This window comes from Bos indicus x Bos taurus, chromosome 18 (genome assembly GCF_003369695.1).
Source record: "Bos indicus x Bos taurus breed Angus x Brahman F1 hybrid chromosome 18, Bos_hybrid_MaternalHap_v2.0, whole genome shotgun sequence".
Lineage (NCBI taxonomy): Eukaryota > Metazoa > Chordata > Mammalia > Artiodactyla > Bovidae > Bos > Bos indicus x Bos taurus.
Window position 1 is genome coordinate 40,173,024 of NC_040093.1, and position 15,211 is coordinate 40,188,234.

General features: G+C 45.9%; 1 protein-coding gene across 1 annotated transcript in view; it reads right to left on the reverse strand.

Annotated features, from left to right (window-relative positions):
* The window catches only part of ADGRG3 (adhesion G protein-coupled receptor G3), a 30,044-nt gene extending 15,464 nt beyond the window's left edge, over positions 1-14,580 (reverse strand). The window contains exons 1-2 of the mRNA XM_027516451.1: positions 14,503-14,580; positions 7,236-7,398 (exon numbers count right to left, since the gene is read on the reverse strand). Of these exons, the coding sequence (XP_027372252.1) occupies positions 7,236-7,398; positions 14,503-14,554 (215 nt within the window). The 5' untranslated portion in view covers positions 14,555-14,580. The remainder of the gene's footprint in view (positions 1-7,235; positions 7,399-14,502) is intronic.
* Positions 14,581-15,211: the final 631 nt, after the last annotated feature.

A 15,211-nucleotide genomic window follows, 5' to 3' on the forward strand; every position in this document is an offset into this window, starting at 1 on the left:
ATTGAAAGATCAGCTGTTATCCTTATGGGAATTCCCTTGTGTGTTATTTGTTGTTTTTCCCTTGCTGCTTTTAGTATTTGTTCTTTGTGTTTGATCTTTGTTAATTTGATTAATATGTGTCTTGGGGTGTTTCGCCTTGGGTTTATCCTGTTTGGGATTCTCTGGGTTTCTTGGACTTGGGTGATTATTTCCTTCCCCAGTTTAGGGAAGTTTTCAACTATTATCTCCTCAAGTATTTTCTCATGGTCTTTCTTTTTGTCTTCTTCTTCTGGAACCCCTATGATTCGAATGTTGTAGCGTTTAATATTGTCCTGGAGGTCTCTGAGATTGTCCTCATTTCTTTTAATTCGTTTTTCTTTTATTCTCTCTGATTCATTTATTTCTACCATTCTATCTTCTAATTCACTAATCCTATCTTCTGCCTCTGTTATTCTACTATTTGTTGCCTCCAGAGTGTTTTTAATTTCATTTATTGCATTATTCATTATATATTGACTCTTTTTTATTTCTTCTAGGTCCTTGTTAAACCTTTCTTGCATCTTCTCAATCCTTGTCTCCAAGCTATTTATCTGTGATTCCATTTTAATTTCAAGATTTTGGATCAATTTCACTATCATTATTCGGAATTCTTTATCAGGTAGATTCCCTATCTCTTCCTCTTTTGTTTGGTTTGGTGGGCATTTATCCTGTTCCTTTATCTGCTGGCTATTCCTCTGTCTCTTCATCTTGTTTAAATTGCTGAGTTTGGGGTGTCCTTTCTGTATTCTGGCAGTTTGTGGAGTTCTCTTTATTGTGGCTTTTCCTCGCTGTGTGTGAGTTTGTACAGGTGGCTTGTCAAGGTTTCCTGGTTAGGGAAGCTTGTGTCGGTGTTCTGATGGGTGGAGCTGTATTTCTTCTCTTTGTTCAGTCGCGCTGTGGGGAGGGAGGGAGGGATGCTGCAAACAAATAACACTGGCGTGCGCTCGCAGTGCCTCAGCCACACTGGGTCCGCCCCCGCTCAGGGCGCGTGTAGCCTCCCTGCCCACACTGCTCGGGCTCTAGGTTGTTCCGCCGGGAACAATCCGAGGCTGGCCCTGGGTTGCATGTACCTCCCAGGTCCAAGCCGCTCAGGTTCAGGCACTCGGGTAGTCCTCAGAGGCGCAGACTCAGTTGGGCCTGAGTTTTGTGCTCTTCCCAGGTCCGAGCAGCTCAAGTGATGAGGTGTTTGGCAAGCGCCAATGCTGCGACTTATCACCTCCCCGCCACTCGGTTATCTGGGTGTAAAACCGGCGCACCTTCTCAGGCAGATGTTAACCATCCAGACCCCCAATAAGTTTTAGTTAGCAAAGAAGCCTGCTTACAGTTTTATAGATAATGTCTCTCTGGGGCTGCGATTGCCCTCTTCCGGCTCTGGCTGCCTGTCACCGGAGGGGGAAGGTCTGCAGCCGGCTATCTCTGTTCAATTCTTTGTTCCGCGCGCGGGCCTGGCGGTGTCTTAGGTTGGGGCTGGCTTTTCGCGTGGTAGATATCCCACAGTCTGGTTTGCTAGCCCAAATTATTTCGCTCAGATAGTGCTCAGGGTATTCAGGCCAGATTCTTACTCTAAGCGATGCAGCTGCGCCTCCCTGCCCAGCCCCTGCTTGCTAATGGCGCGTGCAGGCGTCTGCGCTGCTTCTCCGCTGGGGGAGTTACCGTAGGACTCGCAATCTTCGAGTTTTAATTGTTTATTTATTTTTTCTTCCTGTTATGTTGCCCTCTGTGCTTCCAAAGCTCGGCACAGATTCGGCAGTGAGAAGGTTTCCTGGTGTTTGGAAACTTCTCTCTTTTTAAGACTCCCTTCCCGGGACGGAACTCCGTCCCTCCCTCTTTTGTCTCTTTTTTTTGTCTTTTATATTTTTTCCTACCTCCTTTCGAAGAGTTGGATTGCTTTTCTGGGTGCCTGAAGGACATGCACAACATTTGAAATCATCTTTGCTATCTAGCTCCAGAAATGGCCATCATCCTAAAAGGAAACCCTGAGCCCATAAAGCAGTTTCTCTTCGCCCAGGCTCTGGCAACCACTAATCTATGAGTTTGCCTATTCTGGATATTTCATATAAATGGAAGTATGTGCTATCAGGTCTGTTGGCTTCTTCCACTTAGTATGTTTTCAAGGTTTACCTATGTTATAGTATGTGTAAGCATTTCATTCCTTTTTATGGATGAATAATATACTTCACATGTATATATCACCTTTTATTTATACATGTTTCCATTGATAGGCATTTGGATTGTTTCCACTTTTTGGCTGTTGTGAGTAGAGCTGCTTGTATTCATGTAGAGGCTTTTGTTTAAAGAGGTGTTTTTTTTTTTTTTAAGTCTTCATTGAATTTGATACAATGTTGTTTCTGTCTTGTGTTATTGTTTCTTGGCCAGGAGACATGTGTGACCTTAGCTCCCCGACCAGGGATTGAACTCACACCCACTGCATTGGAAGGCAAAGTCTTAACCACTGGACCACCAGGGAAGCCCCTGAAGACTTGCTTTTAATTCTTTTGGGTGGATACCTGGGAGCAGAATTGCTGGTAATTCTATGTTTAACTTCCTGCAGAACTATTCAACTGTTTTCCATATTAGCTGCATCATTTTATAGTCCCATCACCAGTGGATGAGGGTTTGGACCTCTCCAGATTCTTGCCAACACTTAGTATTTTCCACTTTGTTTTGTTTCATTTTCAAATATAGCCATCCTAGGGGATGTGAAGTGGTATCTCACTGCGGTTTTAATTTGCATTTCTCTAGTCGCAAAGAGTCGGGCATGTCTGAGCGACTGATCTGATCTGATCTGAGTGACTAATGATGTTGAGCACATTTTCATGTGCTCATTGGTCTGTGTAAATCTTCTTTGGAGAAATTCTTCTGAGTAGTTGAAACTGTGGGATGATCAGTGTGTGGTGTGAGGGCTGTGCTTAGTCTGTCAGTCGTGTCCGACTCTTTGTGACCCCACGGACTGCAGCCCGCTAGGCTCCTCAGTCCATGGGATTCTCCAGGCAAGAATACTGGAGTGGGGTGCCTTGCCCTCCTCCAGGGGATCTTCCCAACCCAGGGTTTGAACCCAGGCCTCCCACATTGCAGGTGGATTCTTTACCATCTGAGCCATGAGGGAAGCTGAAGAATACTGGAGCAGGTAGCCTATCCCTTCTCCAGGAGATCTTCCTGACCCAGGAATCAAACTGGGGTCTGCTGCATTGCAGGCAGATTCTTTACCAGTTGAACTACCAGGGAAGCCCCTGTGTGAGAGCTCATTCACATTTATTACTAAGGGCTAAGTGAATACAGGGAATTCAGCCTTTGAAGACTTAGCTCTATGGACACTGACTTATGGGAACTGAACTGGCATTGGAAATACATAGAACACAAATTTAATTGTCATTTATTTTACTGTAGCCCTCTTGCCATAGGCTAGAATAGGGGTCCCTAGTCCCGGGAGCCACAGATGGGTATTGGTCCATGGACCATTAGAAACTGGGTTGCACAGCAGGAGGTGAGGGGTTGTCTTCCACAAAACCAGTCCCTAGTGCCAAAAACTTCGGGGACCACTGGGCTAGAAAGTTGGGGTGAGGCAAGTCCCGCCTCCCAACCTGGTCCCCGTACTGGTGCTATCCATGGTGCTGAAACTTCTCTGGCCAGAGTTCCTTTTCCTAAGCAAGGCGTCCTAAGATGTGTTGCCCATGTTTTAAAAGTAATTTTAAACAGGTGAAGGCTGAAGTAGCAATGAGAGAGAAGTGGAACAAGAGCAGATAGAGCCAGATCAAGGCTACTGGAAAGGAGTAGCTACGGAGGGCTTGCAAGGGAGACAAAAGGGAGAATTTTATTTCAACATTGTTTTTTGAATAGTCACAGTTACCCAAGTGGTGCTAGTGGTAAAGAACACATCTGCCAATGCAGGAGGCATAAGAGATTCTGGTTCGATCCCTGGGTCGGGAAGATCCCCTGGAGAAGGAAATGACAACCCACTCTAGTATTCTTGCCTGGAGAATCCCATGGGCAGAGGAGTCTGCTGGGCTATGGTCCATAGGGTCACAAAGAGTCAGACACAACTGAAGTGACTTAGCACAGCACCAAGGAATAAAACTCCAAGGAAACCACAGGACAAAAATATTGTAAAATGTAATCCATGAAAACATGTGCAAATGAGATTGGATGGATCAGGCAACTAGAAATCCAGCCAGAAACAGTGGGATGAGACTGTCCAAATCCATTGACTGAGATACACCAATTGATGCTACTTTTTATCTTTCAAAAATCTAAACAAAGAAGTTTTGTGATTTTTATTGTTACCAAATAAAATAGAGAATTGTATTTCACAATACAAATAGCTCACCTCATGCATTCCAAACATTCCTTTCCCTTACAAAACAGACCATGAATTTACTTTCTTGAGGGAAGATTTTCTGATCTGGTTTTCAGAGCACTTTAAAAAAATTATTTTAGTTGTGAAAGTAACATATATTCAGAAATTCTAAAGCATAAATGAAAGTGAAAAGAAAGTGTTAGTCACTCAGTTCTGTCCAACTCTATGTGGTCCCATGGATTGTCTCCTCTGTCCATGGAATTCTCCAGGCAAGAATACTGGAGTGGGTTGCCATTCCCTTCTCCATAGATGTATACCTGAATTTTTAATTGTAAAGCTGACACTTATTTAAGGGTCATCTTCTTTGTCTGATACTAAATTAACTATTGAGATAATTTTTTGTTTGTGTTTGTTTTCATGGTACATTTTTTTTTTTCATTGTAAGTGGTGTGAAGTTCAACAGCTTGTCTTTTACCTTGGAGGGGGCATCTTGATATTCTCTAGTCCACTGAATGTCCAGGAGATTCACTGAGGTGCAGGGACCCTGAATTCTTAGGGAGTTTGTCTCCTATCTCCTGGTTCACACGTGTCTTCCTACAGCATCTTCACTACTTGCTGCTTTCTGCTCATCAGATCTAATCAGCAATGTTGTCAATGTAGTGAAATTTGTAGAATCTCAGGATGAGTGAGGTCTCTGTGAATTATCTTATGACAGTGAAGAGACTTGATGTGGCCCTGAGGAAACACTGTGGCTATATACTGTTAGCTCTGCCAAGTAAAAGGAAACGACTTCGGGGACCTCTCTGGTGGTCCCGTGGTTAAAATCCACCTTCCAATGTAGGGGACTCAGGTTCAACTATCTTCCCTCATAGCTCAGTTGGTAAAGAACCATCCTGCAAAGCAGGATTCCCCGGGTTGATTTCTGGGTTGGGAAGATCTGCTGGAGAAAGGATAGGCTACCCAGTCCAGTATTCTTGGGCTTCCCTTGTGGCTCAGCTGGTAAAGAATCTGCCTGCAATGCAGGAGGTCTGGGTTCCATTCCTGGGTGGGGAAGATCCCCTGGAGAAGGGAAAGGCTACCCACTCCAGTATTCTGGCCTGGAGAATTCCATGGACTGTATAGTCCACGGGGTTGCAAACAGTCGGACACGAATGAGCAACTTTCACTTTCACTACTCTCAGGTTCAAATCCTGGTTGGGGAACTAAAACCCCACATGCCTCGGGGCCACTAAATCCCCCTCACTGCCACTAGAGAGTCCACGTGCTGTTACACTACTAATCCCGAGCACACTAGACCCCATGCTCCACAGCAGAAGAAGTCCACATATCACAACGGGAAGCCCTTTCACCGCAACTAGAGAAAAGTCCATATGCTGCAATGAAGACCTAGCACAGCCAAAATTTTTTTCAAAAACTTTTTCAAAAAGCAAACTACTTTTGGAAGTCCTTGAAAAATGGTTTGGAGAAAAAAAACATTAGCCATGTAATAGCCGCATAGCAATAGCGAGGGGCTATGTTGATTTCTTTGTGTAAACATACTCATCAGGGACAGCAGCTGCAATTAGATTCACTGCCTGATTAAGTTTATGACAGTCCGTGTCATTCTCCAAGACCCACCTGACTGATGGTGTGTTAAATGGAGTTAGGGCAGGTATTATCACTTCTGGTTCTTTCAAGACTTTCATGGATGCATTAACCTCTATATTTGCCCCCATCGATGTTGTTTTGTTTCTGGTTTACTATCTCAGTGGGAAGAAGACATTCCAGGAGCTAGTATTTAGCCATTCAATGAAATGCCCTCGCAAATGCAATTCAATAAAGAAAGCATAATCTCTTTGATAAATAGTGCCCAAACTGGACTTCCCGGTGGTCCAGAGGTTAAGAATCCACCTGCCAGTGCAGGAGACATGGGTTCGATCGATCCCTGGTCCAGGAAGATTACACATGCCTCGGGGCAACTAGGCCAGTGAGCTGCAACTCCTGAAGCCCGAACACCCAGAATATTCCACGGGTGTGGAACACCCATGCTCCACACAAGAGAAGCCACCATAATGAGAAGCCTGCGCAGTGCAGCGAAGAATAGCCACCACTCACCTTGCAGCAGCAAAGATCCAGGGCAGCTATAAATTAATTAATTAATTAAAAAAAAAAGATAGTGCCAAAACCATTAGCTATCTAAATGTAAAATGACGGCAATAACATAAAGCTAGACATTTGTCTCACACTGTGTACAAAAAATGAACCTCAAATGCTAATTGAGCCTAATTATAAGACTTCAAACAATACACTTAGAGCAGAAAACTTAGAGCAGAAGAAAAATTTTATAGCTTTGCTTGATGAACATTTCTTTGATATGTTTTAAATTTAAGTTAGAATTTATCAAAATTAAATGCTTTTGATCTTCAAAAGGCATTGTTAGGAAAATGAAAAAACAAATCATATACTGGGAGAGAATGCATATTTGCAAATCATACATCTGATAAAGGACTTGTATCCAGAATTCTTAAAACTCAGTAGTAAGAAGACAACCCAGTTTTTTAAAAGAGAGGAAGATTTGAATTTCACCAAAGAAAATACACAAGCACATGAAAAGTTACTCAACATCATTAGTCATTTGCTAAATGCAAATAAAACCATAGTGAAATACCATCCATACTCAGTGACATGGCTATAACCCAAAATACCAACAGTATTGTTAAAATGTGTTGAAACTACAACCCTTTTATACTGCTTATGGGAAAGTAAATGATATAGCCACTTTGAGAAGTAGTTTGGCAGTTTTTTATAAAGCTAAACATTTACTTACTGTATATCCCAGCAATTCCATTCCCAAAGAAATGAAAACATATGTCTACAAAGAACTAGAATTCAAATGTTTATGGAAGAGGCCCAGATTCCTGCTCCAGCTCAGAGGGCCTTTTACCTCTGCAAATTTCCCAGATGGCACAGTTTCTCCTGAGACCGTGTACACTTTGAGAAGCAACCAGCAGTTCTGTTAAGGTCAAAGTCTTCATACGAGTTCATATTGGTGAAGCCCTGGCAGACATTTCTTGGCTCTTCATATTTGGGTGTGGAATCTTCCTCACCTAACGGAGGGATGCAAAATGTGAATGTTCTGCATGAACAGGCACCACAAGGGCAGAGGGTAGAGGAGTTCAGGGTCCAGAGTCTAGTGGTGTGGACTAGAACCCCAACTCCATCCATCCACAGCAATTGTGTGAACTTGAGATGGATTTATATCCTCCCTGGACCTCGATTTCAAGGTGAAGGAGATAATATCCTGCCCCTGCTGCACCACCCACCCCCCCAACATCTCACAGGGCCAGTGGGCTACTTCGGGGAAAGTACATACAAAAGGCTTGGCACATGACTATAGATAAAGGTTCATGTTAGTGCGAGTACCCTTTCCTGCCTCCTCCAGGGAGTCTGCCTGGCTTTTTTGCATTTGTTCCACATCAGACTTTTCAACCTTCACAAGTGGGACACATGGTGTAACTCTTAGACATGATCTGTTTTGGTTTGCCTCATTCTCCCACATTCCCAGCACAACCTTCATGGCTACCTCCTGGTTTAGGTGGAAAATACAGCAGAATGAGGCTCCCTGAAGCAGAATGACTGAGCAAGGTCAACAGCTAGTTGGAGACTCCAGGACCAGAGGTCAGCTTTCACCTGGTAGGGGATGGAGTGCAAGCTTCGGGTCACTAGCTGTGTGACCTCAGATAAATTACTTAAACTCTCTGATACTCAGTCCCATTGGCCAGATGAAGCTGATGATACTTTCCTTCCTAGTTGTGGGGAGGATTAGAGATCATACATGTTAAGGACATAGCTCACCGTAGGGGTACAAAGAGTCAGTATTATTTATTCCAGGAGGTGAGAAAGGCATTGTAAGACTATTTGCATATTTATGTATTTACATTGGATGGAAGGATGTGTCTATATATTTACCTATCTCTCAACAAAAATAATATCTGAACAGAGTTTTTAAAAACAAACTGTGTACAAGGACATAAGATGAAAAGTAAAAGTCCCTGCAACTCCCAGGTCACACTCCAGAGTTCACTACCTGTAAAAGTTTATTGTACAACTTTCCAGGGAATGACTATGCATATGCAAGCATTTTATGCGAATTTACAAATTTACATGAACGGGATCATTTAGCAATATATCTAAAAGAGCTTTCTGTGTCGGCACATACCGATCCATCTCATTCATCATATATTTGCATACTATTTCAGTATACGGGTATTGCAATGCTTCTTCAGTTGGCCCCTTCTTGGTGAACATTTAGGGGGGGTTTGTTTTATTTTATTTACTATTTTGAATAATGCTACTTACATCTTTGTCAGTGTATGTTATGAATTCGTAGAAAACATTCCTATCCTCGGCATTTCTATATCAAAATGTACGCACTTTGGAAAATTGCTAGATATTATTTAATTTCCTCCTTTTAAAAAAAAAGATATTCAGTTTTACTTACTTATTTGGCTACACTGGGTCTTTGCTGCTGACCCAGTCAGCAGCCTGGTCTTTGACAGGCTTTCTCTACGCACTCAGGCTTCAGTGATTGTGGCATACAGACCAGTTTGCTCTGTGGGCTTAGTTGTCTGGCGGCATGTGGAATCTTCCTGGACCAGGGATTGAACCTATGACCCTTGCATTGGCAAGCAGATTCTTAACCACTGGGCCACCAGGGAAGTCCTCAAAGTCCTCAAATTTCCTTCTCAAAAGGGCTACAGCTCTTTATACTTGCACCCAAATGGGCAAGAGTGACTGCTTACTCACACGCTCACAGTCCTAGACTTCACCAAACTTTCAAATCTTTGCTAGACTGGGGGTAAAATTGGATTTCATTTTTATTTTAGAAGGAGTCTGAGCATCTATTTGTATGTCTTTTTCCATGAACTGCTTTATTGTTTCCTTTACAGGGGTGAGCCTGGATCTTGACAATCTGTGCCTTTAAGTTCTGACTGGCCCACCAGGAGCTGAGGGTGAGGTGGGCAGGGAGACATTTACTTTTCATTTTTTCACACCCTTCTCCAGTGTTTGATTTTTTAAAAATTATGTACAGTATTACTTTCACATTAAATGAAATCAGTTAAATTTTAAGACAAAAATGAAATACATAGTAAAGACAAAAGCACACCAAAGTTAGGGTAAATGTAGGGTAAAACAGTAACATTTTCAAGTGGATTTTATAATAATTAGGGCTATATGTGACAATGTTTTAAGTAGCTTATAAAGGAACTTTAGTTTTCTGTTAGATTGTAAAGATATTCATAATATGTTGTTTAAGGGGAAAAAGCACAGGGTGGGTGAGAATATACAGAACAAGATCCATGTTTGCTTTTTAAGCAAAGGAGGAAGAGAGGGGCTTCCCCAGTGGCTCAGAGATAAAGAATCCACCTGCCGCTGCAGGAGATATGGGTTCGATCCCTGATCTGGAAAGACCCCCAAGAAGCAGAGCAACTAAGCCTGGGAGCCACTACTGTTGAGCCTGTGCTCTAGAGGCTGGGAGACACAACTACTGAAGCCCACGCTCCCCAGAGCCCACGCTCCCCAGAGCCCGCGCTCCCCAGAGCCCGCGCTCCCTAGAGCCCACGCTCCGAGACAAAAGAAGCCACCGTAATGAGGAGCCTATGCACCACAGCTAGAGAAAAGCCCAGGCAGCGATGAGACCCGGCAAAGCCAAAAATAAAAATGAATAATTTTTAAAAAGGAGGAAGAGAGAGAAAACAGGGAAGGAGGAAGAAAGAAAGAAGGAAGAAGAGCAGAGAGGAAGAGGAGGGGAGCCAAGGAAAGTGTCACGTCAGCTCCAGGGGAGGGAACATTGTCTTTTAATGGCAGCCCTCTGTGTGCCTGAGGGGTTACTCATGGGTGCGGGGTACAGAGGGTACCTCCGCAGGCGTAAACAGAGACTCCCTCCTGGCCCGCCATGAGATTTTAGGGACTTCAGACTTAGGAAGCTCTTGGCAAGTACCCGGGGCAGAGAAGATTACAAAACATCTTTTTTTGCAATTAGTTTTGGAAGACGTCATCAGAAGCATTTAGCCCAGACAGGGAGAGCCTGACCCAGGCCTTTGTGCCGGCTGCTGCTGCTGCTAAGTCACTTCAGTCGTGTCTGACTCTGTGCGACCCCATAGACGGCAGCCCACCAGGCTCCGCCATTTCCTTCTCCAACGCATGAAAGTGAAAAGTGAAAGTGAAGTCGCTCAGTCGTGTTTGAGTCCTAGCGACCCCATGGACTGCAGCCTACCAGGCTCCTCCGTCCATGGGATTTTCCAGGCAAGAGTACTGGAGTGGGGTCCCTCCAAACCCACCCTACTCTTCTCCATCCTGCTCTGACCCAGAGGTTGGTCTCCAAGGACCACCTCAAACTGGGTTCATACGGGGAGTGGGGGATGGGCAAAGAGGTCAGAGGGCAGGACAGTACCTACCCCTCCCTAGCCTCCCCATCACTGGCCTGCTTCTCTCTGCCGACAGCCACAAATTCTTGTTCCTGACCTGTGCTTAGTAAAGTACCCCCCCTCCGCCTTTTTTAAACATTTTTTTTAATGTAGATCATTTTTTAAGTCTTTATTGAATTTGTTACAATATTGCTTCTGTTAGGTAGTTAGAAAGGAAAAGGGAGTCCAGAATGGCAGTGGCTAAAAGACAAAAACAAAGAAGGGAAAAGCCCCTGAAAATAGAACAAAGGAAGATTCGAGGACCGGAGTGAGAACCTCAGGTAAAACAAACAGCCCTCCTGGCTAGCCCAATTTACAAAGGGCAGGCTCAAGGGGAGGAGAAAAAACATAAAAAAAGAGGAACCAAAACTGGGCCAGGGGCTTCTCTTCTCGTCATGTCTTTTGGTTCGGCCCACCCTCACACCTCGAGGATGTATTTTCCTTTGCTTTCTAAATAAAAAATGTAAACTAGTACAGCCACTATGGAGAACAGTGTGGAGATTCCTTAAAAAACTGGAAATAGAACTGCTATACAACCCAGCAATCCCACTGCTGGGCATACACACCGAGGAAACCAGAATTGAAAGAGACACGTGTACCCCAATGTTCATCGCAGCACGGTTTACAATAGCCAGGACATGGAAGCAACCTAGATGTCCATCAGCAGATGAATGGATAAGAAAGCTGTGGTACATATACACAATGGAGTATTACTCAGCCATTAAAAAGAATGCATTTGAATCAGTTCTAATGAGGTGAATGAAACTGGAGCCCATTAAACAAAGAGAAGTAAGTCAGAAAGAAAAACACCAATACAGTATACTAACACATATATATGGAATTTAGAAAGATGGTAACGATGACCCTATATGCGAGACAGCAAAAGAGACACAGATGTAGAGAACAGACTTTTGGACTCCGTGGGAGAAGGCAAGGGTGGGATGATTTTGAGAGAATACTGTTGAAACATGTATATTATCGTATGTGAAATAGATCACCAGTCCAGGTTTGATGCATGAGACAGGGTGCTCAGGGCTAGTGCACTGGGATGACCCTGAGGGATGGGTTGGGGAGGGAGGTAGGAGGGGGGTTCAGGATGGGGAACATATGTACACCCATTGCTGATTCATGTCAATGTATGGCAAAAATCACCACAATATTTTAAAGTAATTAGCCTCCAATTAAAATAAAGAAGAAGAATAAAAAAAACCAAGCTGTAACACGGAGCTGTAACACAGGTCCATCCAAGGAAATTACATGGGGCTGTAACACTGGCACATCCGAGGGCTGTAACACTAGTCTGTCCATCACTTCAAATTTTTGTTGCAATGAGACAAAACCAAGGAAATTACAAACTCCCCAATGCTTCTGTTTTATGTTTTTGATTTTTGGCCACAAGGCATGTGGGATCTTAGCTCCCCGACCAGGGATTAAACCTGTATCCCCTGCATTGGAAGGTGAAGTCAACCACTGGGCCACCAGGGAAGTCCCAGGAAGGTAACCCTTTATTAAAGAGACCGTCTGCTTCCCTCTAGATACCTCCCAAGTGGCACAGTGGTAAAGAATCCAATCAACACAGGAGATGCAAGAGGGTTCGATCCCTGGGTTGGGAAGATACCCAGGAGTTGGAAATGGCAACCCGCTCCAGTATCCTTGCCTGGAAAATCCCATGGACAGAGGAGTCTGGCAGGCTACAGTCCATGAGGTCTCAAAAGTGTTGGACATGACTGAGTGAGCACGCACACACTTCTTCCTCTGGGTCCCTACTCCTTTGACACACCCATGTCACTCTGCTAGAATGTGAGTCCCTTGAGAGTAGGGACCACATGGTATATGAGCACAGGGCCTTATACTGTGTCGAGGGCTCCATTCATTTGGGAATGAATGAATGAAAAGAACAAATGAACGTGTGGCAACTGCCCAAAAACACCCACAAAGAAAAGACCTTGCTGCTGCTAAGTCGCTTCAGTTGTGTCCAACTCTGTGGCAGCCCACCAGGCTCCCCCGTCCCTGGGATTCTCCAGGCAAGGACACTGGAGTGGGTTGCCATTTCCTTCTCCAATGCATGAAAGTGAAAAGTGAAAGTGAAGTCGCTCAGTCGTGTCTAACTCTTAGCGACCCCATGGACTGCAGCCTACCAGGCTCCTCCATCCATGGGATTTTCCAGGCAAGAGTACTGACCTCAAGATATAAACCTCTCAGGGCTCCTCACATTGTTTAAACAGATGAACCAGAGCACCCATCTTACCATAGGGGAAACTCTGTCACTCCAAGGGGACTTCGAGGCCTGACCAGAAAATTACAACTTCTGTGAGGGGCCTAGAGTCCTTATGAGGTCAAGCAAGAGCCACTATTGGTTATGAAGTTAATTAATCCTTCAAGTGTTGCTGCCACACCTCTGGTACAATGTTGCCATTTTTCACACTTTTTTGAGCCATGTCCATGTGTGTTAGTTGCTCAGTCATGTCCGACTCTTTGTGACCCCACAGGCTCCTTTGTCCACAAAATTCTCTAGGCAAGAAGACTGGAGTGGGTTGCCATTCCCTTCTCCAGGGAATCTTCCTGACCCAGGGATTGAACCCAGGTCTCCTGCATTGCAGGCATATTCTTTACCATCTGAGCCACCAGGGAAGCCCTATTTTGTGCCAAAGACTGAATTTTGCATTTCCCTGAATTTCCCAACTTTTGAAGAGAAGAGAATTACTTGAAGCCCGAGAGATCAATCCAAAGCCATGTGACCCCAAGCTGGACACACACAGGGGTGGGGATGAAGGACAGGCATGAAGGCCACTCACTGAATCAAGAGTGAAACAGGAGGAGCAGGCAAAGCTCAGAAAAACAGACAGCCCATGGGGAGAGTGCATCGTCCTCTGCCCCAGGGGGTCGCTGCAGAAGGCAGAGAGCAGCCAGGGAGAGCTGGCCAGGTGGGCCGGGGCAGGGGCCTGCTTTCCCAGGAAGGAGGACAGCAAGGGCACAGCCTGGCACCCTCGGGCTGCCTCTGGACAACCACCGTGTGGGTGTGTGCCAGACCAGGAGTGAGGGCTTCCCTGGCGGACCAGTGGTTAGGACTTCACCTTCCAGTGTGAGGGGTGTGGGTTCGATCTCTGGTTGGGGAGCTAAGATCCCGCATGTCTCGGGGTCAAAAAATCAGAAGCAGTAAGGTATCAAACTCAACAAAGACTTTTAAAATGGCCCACATGAAAAAAAAAAAAATCTTTGGGAAAAAAAAGGCCAAAGTGAAGGAATGGAAAGTCTAATTCTCAGCTTGGGTGACTGGGTACCGTGGAGCCATTGTGGGGTCAGGGAAGGGAGCCTGTGTGGCTGGGGAAAGGGGTTGGGGGTGGTGGTGGGAGTGCAGTGCAGGCCATGTCTGGCCTCAGCCTCCAGGGGGTCCCAGACTCCTTTCCAAGGAGCTCAGAGGCAGTGGAGAAGGGCTTGTCACATCCCTTCACCCCACGTCCCAGAGCCATGACTGTCAGAGAGCCACAGTGTGAGGTATAGGGGTCGGGGAGCACCCTCCATGGCCCCCTCCCATGTCCAGGCTGCTGTGGGGAAGCCAAGGGGACCCAAGACGACTGCTGACCCAAGTTTACCAGGACAGGAAAACTGGCCCAGAGGTCAGAGGAGGTGAGGCGGCCGTCAGGGTGGGCTCCTCAGAGGACACGCTCCGGACATGCCCCCTCCCCGTCCCCGACCCTGGCTCTCCCAGGCTTGGCAGGAGGGGGTGAGGAGCCCACTGCTCACCTGAGGCCAAATGCAGGAGTAGCAGGATCCCCAGGGCCCTGGGCGCCACCATCCTGGGCCAGCCTCGTCCACGCTGGCCAGAGCCCCGCAGCTGTGTGTCCTTCTGGTCCCAGTCTCTGCTGAGCCAGCCCTCCCTGGCCCCCACCCCGCAGTGTCACCACTTCCTGTGGCCTCTTTCTCACCCTTCCTGTGCCATGGCACCGTCGGTTAAGTTGTGAAAGGTGAGTGTGGGGAACTGGGCAGTGTTCCTAGCCTCATCCTGCCCCATGACCACCTGCAGAGGGGCCCAGACTCCCTGGGAGTTGCTGAACCCACACCAGGGACACTGCTCCTGGGGTCATATCTGGGTGGGTGTGGGGATCCAGCAGCCACGGAAGCTCTGAGCAGATTCCTGGGGAGTGATGATGGGCCCAAGCTTTGGAATCAACAATTCTTTTCTCAGATCCTCCTTTCACAAGCGAGGGGCCTCTCTGAGCCTCAATTTCCCCCTTTGTAAAACAGACACCAGGTGGCCCAGTCGGTAAAGAATTCGCCTGCATTGTAGGAGACGGCCTGCAGCTCAGGAGACCAGTGTTCGATCCCTGGGTTGGAAAGATCCCCTGGAGGAGGAAATGGCAACCCACTCCAGTATTCTTGCCTGGAAAATCCCACGGACAGAGGAGCCTGGTGGGCTACAGTCCATGGGGTCACAAGAGTTGGGCATGACTGA